At 41.6% G+C, this 8261-nt stretch overlaps 1 protein-coding gene across 10 annotated transcripts in view; it reads right to left on the reverse strand.

The window, feature by feature from the left end:
• Positions 1 to 7126, reverse strand: part of pou2f1b (POU class 2 homeobox 1b) — a 23005-nt gene extending 15879 nt beyond the window's left edge. For 7 of the 10 annotated variants that reach the window (XM_044364979.1, XM_044364978.1, XM_044364971.1 and 4 more), the window contains exon 1: positions 7080 to 7125. In XM_044364979.1, coding sequence (XP_044220914.1) covers positions 7080 to 7125 — 46 coding nt within the window. Of the gene's footprint in view, positions 1 to 177; positions 7000 to 7079 lie in introns of those variants that run through there. The other 3 variants (XM_044364980.1, XM_044364977.1, XM_044364976.1) reach the window with 2 other exon arrangements.
• Positions 7127 to 8261: the final 1135 nt, after the last annotated feature.

Here is an 8261-nt window from a genome sequence, read left to right on the forward strand (position 1 = left end):
TCCAGCGAACTTAACTACCAATACAATGGTTTTTACAGTCAAGGGCAACACTACAAAAAATTGTTTGTTAACACAAAAATGCAAAGTGTGCCAGCTTGGCTTCTCCTATTTCGCACAAGGACGGCAAGCAACAATAAAACCCAGCTGAGCTCCATCACGACCTCATCAAAAACTCACCCGCTTTTGCTCCACCCGTGTTTTCCAGCATGGTTGCAGAGCCTATCAAGGAAAACGGCCTGTGCTGGGCAAACCCACCGACAGGGTGTCGGGCACTCAGTTCCTCCTCCCACTCCCCCCTCTCTTCACTCTCCACTGGTCAACGAGCAGAGTTCAATACAACCAGAGCTACACACAGACACAGTGGCACTGTCCACCACACGGTTCACTGAACAACACCAGGATACGCACACAGGGAAAGCCAGCAGGGTTTAGGCAAACAGCTCTCCTTCCCTCAGTCTGCACTCTTTCTCTTTTCTTTTCTTATAGCTCAGCCCCTTTCTCTTTTACAGTGCACTCACTCTCCCTCTTTCCTTGCCTCTCTCTCTCTTTCTCCTGTGCCAAGATTGTCAGTACTTCTGAAAAAGTTCACCCTCTCCCTCTCTTGCTGGAATGAAACAAACGACAAGTGCAGCTGGCAGCCTCCTCCAACCCGGCTCCCCCCCTCCAACTCTATAATGAAGCATAATCAGTATTCAGCTGATTAAAGCCGTATGCAAATCTGCCCCCTTCCTCGTTAGCAATGCAAGGCTTTGAAGTCCTGCGAGCGACGCATTTCACACAAGGCTCTGAAAGCTTTCTGCATAATTTAAACCCCTATAAATATTTATCAGCTCATTAGCATATTAATTGGATGGCTTTTGGAGGACGATAAAAAAAAAAACAGGGGAATAAGGACGACACAGAGAGGGGAAAAAAAGTGCACAAATCAGCACTCGGTGCAGCAGAGGGAGGGGAAGCAGCAGCACAAGACCAATTATTGTGCGAGTGCACGGCTAAAAAGTAATTAGCTAAGAGCAGGTAAAGGGCTGAAGATATCCCAGAATGCAGTGTGAGGCCTGTCGGCGGTGGTCTGGGCATGTTAGCAAGGCGGATCGCATTAATAAAAAAAAAGTCTAAGACTGCTCGTTCGGAGCATCTCCAGGAGTCATGGAGACTGGGCCAAACTGCTAAAAAGGGAGGAGGGGGGGGGGGGTCTGGGTTATTAGTGGGAGGGGGATTCGCTCAATCGGAAATAAATAACTCCACATTAATCCACCACAAGCCTGTCATTACTGCTAGACCCCCTGTGGCTAAAGCATTCCACAGCGAGCAACTACAGAGAGTGGGTGGTGGGCTGTTGCTGTCTATGTTTATGAAGTGTTAGGGGATTAGCATATTTAGATTAGCTTTACATTCCATTAGTATTTCATTTTGGAGCCCTTTTAAATTCATTTTCACCAGGCTCTGAGAGTTAATACAGTGGGGAAACAGCCTTGCCATGGAGCCGCACAGGTGTCCAGTGAATCAGAATGACTGGACTGGAATGTAGAGCGGTATTGTCGTCTACAGGGGAAAGGGGCTTACCATCTAACTCCACAACAACTTCTCCTGGCTAAAGCTGTAATCAACTTCTTCACTTATCCCCAACGCCTAAAGAAAGGCATTTACATACTTGTTGACCAAATCAAACAATGCCAAGAGGGCACTGGTGGCGTTAACACAGTGAATACTGAAAAACAAACAGACCTTTCTCAGAAACGGCAGTATGAGGAAATAAGAGACAAGTCTTCAGTCACGAGCAAAGTTGGCAGCTGTTTGTAAACAGCAGTGTGTTTTTATGACGGACAACCAGACACTAAAACAGCGGTTCCCATCCTTTTTTTGTCAGATGTACCATGAAAAGAGTTCAAGTGACCCTTCATGTTAAAACTGCATTTATTTGAACTGATTATAAATCGGACATCATTTAACACTATTAATTACATAAAAATGGATATTGTTATAATACTTTTATTATAAGACATAATGATCCTGAAGTTGCCAGTTAGGCTCTGTCTGGTTTAGTTAGATAGTCATGCTACAGTGACTTGGAGTGGCAGGAGCTCGACCAGTTTACTTTCAGCAATATGTTTCAGTGCCTCTGCTCAAGAGCTCGACCAGAATCGTATTTTTACCTCTTTTGTGGCCCATCATACCCGGTAGTTTATTGATTATAATGGCAATAAATATACTAAAGATCAGGCTGACACCAATCTTATTTGTGTGTTTAATTTCCTCCTAAACACATATGTGAGTATACTTTCTTTTAAATAAATCATAATTTCTTTAAGCACCTGCATAAGTACCCCTGTTAAGGAAATCACTGCCCTGTGTTGCCTTTACATTCTAACTTGATGCCTTTCATGTTTTATGTAAAGCATTTTGAATTGCCTTGTTGTTGAAATGTGCTATACAAATAAACTTGCCTTCCGTGACAATAAATGAACACCGCACTAAACTCCACACCACTCTCCGCTGTTGATCCCTCCGAACAACACAGTGTTTACTTTAACTGCAGGCCTTTTGTTTACCAAGGTGGCTACTGCAGGGAACATACAGATGCCACACTGGTGTAAGAAATCTGAAAGAGGTCATTCCAACAAAGTGTGGTTGAGGGGGGTCAAGAAATGAGTCTGTCCTTCTGACCTCTTTCACAATCACATCATACAACCAAATGAGAAAACAAAGTGAATGCAAAGGCAGTTATCAGCAGTGTACTTCAACACATGTACAGTTACTTGGTTGAATGGTTGGCAAAACCCTGCTGTGGAACAATGCGTTATATTATTACCCTGCATGGAGAATTTTAAATAGTTATCTAATTAGCACCGTTATATGGGGAGTCTGGCTGAATACTGGGGAGCTGTTAATGTGAGGGGAGAGATTCGATGTGAGACAGAGCAAAACTTAATTAGGAAATCCACATTCTCCTCCACTACTTATATTCTACATCTTACACACAGAATACATCGAGACAACTTTTTCCAAATCTGGACAAGTCTGAGCAGGTCTGAGCGCTGAGCAGATGTTGGAACCGTCAGGATGTATAGTCACAACAGATCATCTTTCAGTTTGAGGGAATTAATAACCAAAACAGCATGAAGCTTGCTAGTTCAACGCAGAATCATTACAAATATCCAATTTAAAAATAGCATTTAATACTTGTCACCAGCAAAATCCGACAACAGAGTGAAGAAACAGCAACATTATACTGAGCCCACAAATGAACACACAGGGTAATTTGATAAACAGTGATGGGGCTAATTCAACTGTACGCTACCGTAGATTCTCCTGGGCAGTCATTAGCCGGCTGTCTACAGAGTAGGTGGAAAATTTAATCTAAAGAAATGAAAGTGAAGTTTCTAGGGAGTGACGAGTAGGAATATGCATCTCTCTTCCAATCAGCACATGCAGAGGTCAGCCACCTCACCAACAGTTTCTTGGTGCAAACTCTCAAATAAATTCAATGCCTAGCAAGATGATATTTGCATTAACTGCTGGTTATTCATGTAGTGTGCACTTCACTTTCTTGTAATAGCAAAAAAAACAACTTTTTTTCAGGTTTTACCAAGGATCATGACTGTTTACCTCATCTTTTTAAAAAGCTGGCACATGATTGCGACTGCAGAGCAATATTCTTTAATAGACTGTATATTCCCTCTGTTTCCACAACATGCACTGGCTTTTAAAATAGTTCTGTCTGGTTTGTAGCTTAAAAACCTTTCATTAAAATGATGCTATTAATAATGGCAGACACATGAGAGTCATCAGGGACAACATAGCAATTGTTGCTTAGTAATGTAACAACCTGTAGGTCACCCACACAGCTGTGGCGGTGTCCAAAAATCACTCACTCATCCACCACTCCCTTAATAATAGACACTGAATAGTTTAGTCAATAGTGAGGAGTAAATTGAGATTTTGGACACTCACTAATTATCATCATCACCTTTTTGCATCTGCACTGACTGCTGTGGAGACACAAAACAGTCATTTTCACATCTATAAAATGCAGCGCATTAAATTACGGGATTGTCAGCAGAAAGTAGCGTACATACCATGAATGCTGCTGTTTTTGTTATTTTTGAAAGCACTTTATACTGGATAAGTTTACACACTGAATAAAATGGCACACAGAAAATATGTATGCATCACAATATGGTAAACACAGAGTGATTTTGGCCTTTGTCTCCATTTCCTGAAGGCCTCCATTTTGTAGATTAATTCCCGACCCTACATGGCACACAATCTTAGATCCTGACTTGTACTCATGGGTATTTCCTGAAAACATACTTGTACCTCTTCTGAATACTTAAGACTAGGGGTTCATTAGGAGTATGAATCTTAATGTGATAAAATTGATCATATCACAATAATTAGGGTATTGAGATATGTTGACGCATTTCTGTACTGACAACAGTATAAAACTATGTTGCAATAGTGTGAGGACATACTGACCTAAATACAAATCCTCATAATGTCACAGGTAAGTATGTTAGAAAGAAAGAAATCCTTTGCATACAAACAATCTTTTAGCCTAACATCTGCTTTACCTTGCTATATTCAGAATAAGGAAGTCTCGCTTTGCATTGTTTAGTCATGAATGACTCACTTTACTGCAGATCACCAGAAACAAGCACTTATCTGTTTTGAGCACACCACACTGCTCTTATTAGTTATGATTTTCTTCCTCCACTGTGAAAAAGCTTGTTTGACTGGAGCCTTCATGGAGGCCTCCTCAGTACTTTTGAGATGGCATGTCTTGAATTTATTACTGCGAATGATGCATTATTCATAACAGCTGTGTTTACATCAATGAATATTCATGATGGAACTACAAGGCTGGAATGAGGGTGGAACTGTAAAACTGATTAAATGAGAAAAGTAGCCTAAGTGTGAGGATGCAAGATTTATTTCTCATCTGTTCGTTATGTAGAACAGCTTAATAAGTCAATTATATTTTTTCTTAAGTAAGTGAGGTTATATTCAGACAGTGGGTATAATTTCACACAATGCTAACAAACAGAAAACTTAAACATAAACTTGATTTAGACAACATCTTTTAAATATTGATAAAATAACATACTTAAACCTCTTTTTTGGTTTGGCTTAAAATAAAGGACAGCTTTTAGTATCATTTTGCCATATCACAAAATAACCTGTAATGTGATACTATTATTGCTGTGGGCAATAGTTACCCTGTAATTCTCACCCCTACTAACAAAATAGGAGGGGTGTAAGTTTAGTATATTTACATCACAAATAATAGTATCCAAATCACCCCAATACATAAAGCTGAATCTCATTATCAAAACAAGTCAAGCACAGAAAGACAAGAAACTGCAGTTGCATTCAATATCCTGTTTTGACTTGCAAAGATAGGCATGTCTTCCTCAGCGTTTACCCCTGCAACTGCATAAAACCCCAAACTGAATACATCATGGCCAGACTGCATCATATTTATACATTTATGAAAATGGTTGCATGTTTCCTGTTCTCCATGCCATATTTCAGTAATTTGTGTGTCTTGGTCTATTTTATTCCCCCGTTAAAGGTTTTTTTTTTAACAGTTTTCCTTCCACGAATCGAGGGTCTGAGGACCAAGAACGCTGTATTGCTGTACAGACTGTGAAATCCCCCTGAGGCAAATTTGTGATTTATATTGGGCTATACAAATACAATCGGCTTTAACTTTATAGCCAAAAAGAAGAGATTCCTGTATGACATGAAACAAAGCCCATCCTCTGCAGTTTTACTACAACAGTCTTCAAACTGGTTCCTAAATGGCAAACTCAATCACATGGAGTTAAAAAAAAAAGTGCCATCAAGCTGTGTCTTGCCTGGTCATGAAACCGGCAGAGTGAATAGTATGACTGCCCTGCCTGTTATTATTGTGGCCTTCCGGAAGTGGGCCTCACCACCCCTCCCTGTGCCGGGGGGGGGGGGGGGGATACACAGGTACAATCTTTGTATTCAGCACAAGCTCGGTCGGTCAGAAACTGCCGCAACAACGAAGGGCATGATGATGAAAAGTTGTACAAATAAATGAAATATTCTAATGAGATGGATGAACAGAGCAGCACAGAACAGAAGACTCCTACTTCAAATAATAAAAGTGCCCAACTTCAATCAAACTGCGTTTAACTGCATAAACATAAGCTTGAGTTGCAGAAAACAAAGTTAGCCTCTAAACGACTGGACCAAGTTAGAGGAGGCAGCCAGCTCGCCACTCTGAGGACAACAGTTTTAATTTGAGTAAACCACGTCTTATTTTATGAAAAGCTTTTCGCTCATTATCGCCACAAACTGTTGACGTGCGTTGATTGTGCGGCGCCAGGGGAGCTCCGGCTCCTGGTCGGCTGGAGGAACATGCTGAACCCCGCACTCTGGTTGAGGCAGGCCCGCATGAATAACACAACAGGCTGCCGTGGTGGCTTCGCTGTGGCCGAGCACAAAAGGCTGAAGAGGGGGAAAAACGCTCTTGTATAAAAAATACCACGCCGAGCCGAGCTGACACTGTATTTAACAAAACACACGTTTGCAGCATTTCGGGTTATTTGTCCCCCGCAAGTAGCGCTTGAAAAGGAAAACAAGCCACTGCCCGGCTCGCTCAAATGAATATGCAAACCTCTTTCAAAAGCCGCTGTGTGCATCAACACAAAGCCAAGGCGGTGCTAGCAGGCGAGCTAACGCTGCTAGCATCCTCATTTCAATCAAACTGCGTTACTGAAATATCTAAATATGTCACATATGAACCAGAGTCACGTCGGCGATTACTAATAAAATATGCTAAACCGTATTTGTCGACAGAGGTATGAATATGTAGCGGCGTACGGCCGTGTAATCACACAAAGGGGGGAGGCATGTTTCCATGTAATTCACCGTCGCACTGCTCGTTTCCTCCTCTGTCAAATTACAGTTGGCTCGCTGTGTGAGCTGAAACAGGACTAAATATCATCCTAATCTGTCCGTCCATCTGCGTGTTGTCTGTACTCCGCTTATCATAAATTGTAACACCGTTTGAATATGAGTATGAATATGTAAAATGCTGTAATCATTACCTGGTCCTGAACTCTCATCTTGACTCGCTGCTCCTCCGTCCGCCATTTTGAATATTTAACCCGAAATCCCAGCCCTGAGCCTACCACACTGCTGCTACACACACACACACACACACACACACACACACACACACACACACACACACACTGGTTTTGTCTTTCTATCGTTGTGAGGACCCTCGTTGACATGCCTTCCTTGGCCCCTTATCTTAACCTTAAAGGGAAACTTCGGTATTTTTCAACCTGGACCCCATTTTCCCATCATTTTGTTTCTAAGTGACTAATGAGGACAACAATTTTTAAAATTGGACCAGTATTGAGCGAGAGCGTTGCATCCAGCTGCCCCAAGACGAGCTGCAATGTAATCCTTTAGGGCAATTGCACATGTCAAAGTATGTCCACTAAAAGTGTTTGTTTTTGCCACTGACTGGCTCAAATTGTTATTATAATATGTGTCTGACATAGAAAGTAACATTTAACACAGGAACTAGCTGCCTGTAGCAGCATTATGGCTAACTGCATAGGGATCTGTATCTGGGGCAGCTTACAGGCTAACCGAACCACCCATATATTAATCCATGCAGTTTGTTTACATGTATGAGGATGACTTTCACAGCCATTAGACTGTAATGAAACTAATAAAACTAAGTGTAATGACATATTATTCCATGGACTATTATGAGGACGATCATGAGTCATTTCACTTTGAATGGCCAAGCATATTTACTTGAGCTGGAGTACACAGAAAGGAGGTAAAACGACTGAAAGACGTACAGTAACGGTTAGCTCAGAGAAATTGCTGGTGTTGCTGCGGTTACTGCTCCTGATGAGTGAAGAGGAAAACTTTTCCTGCATAGTTGGACCTGTTGCTGCCAGACTCGGAAAATCTAGAAGTGTCCATGGAGTAATCCCAGCTGTGAAACTACTACAAATTGATTTACAGCGTTTATCAACATCGTCATCCTGGAGACTGTTTCAGATCCGCAAAAGCAACTGGATGAAAAGAGCATGAAAAGAGCAAGGCTGGTTGGACCAAATGTTCAGCTCCACATGGTAAAAAATGCAATTACAACATGTAACTGTGTGAGGAATTACAGTATGTAAGTCTCTATCATCCAGCGGTAATCCATCAATACTGCTCAGTGTGGATCTGGTCATTTTATCTTCACAATTCGGAAACTT

Source organism: Thunnus albacares, chromosome 11 (genome assembly GCF_914725855.1).
Source record: "Thunnus albacares chromosome 11, fThuAlb1.1, whole genome shotgun sequence".
In the NCBI taxonomy this organism is placed as follows: domain Eukaryota; kingdom Metazoa; phylum Chordata; class Actinopteri; order Scombriformes; family Scombridae; genus Thunnus; species Thunnus albacares.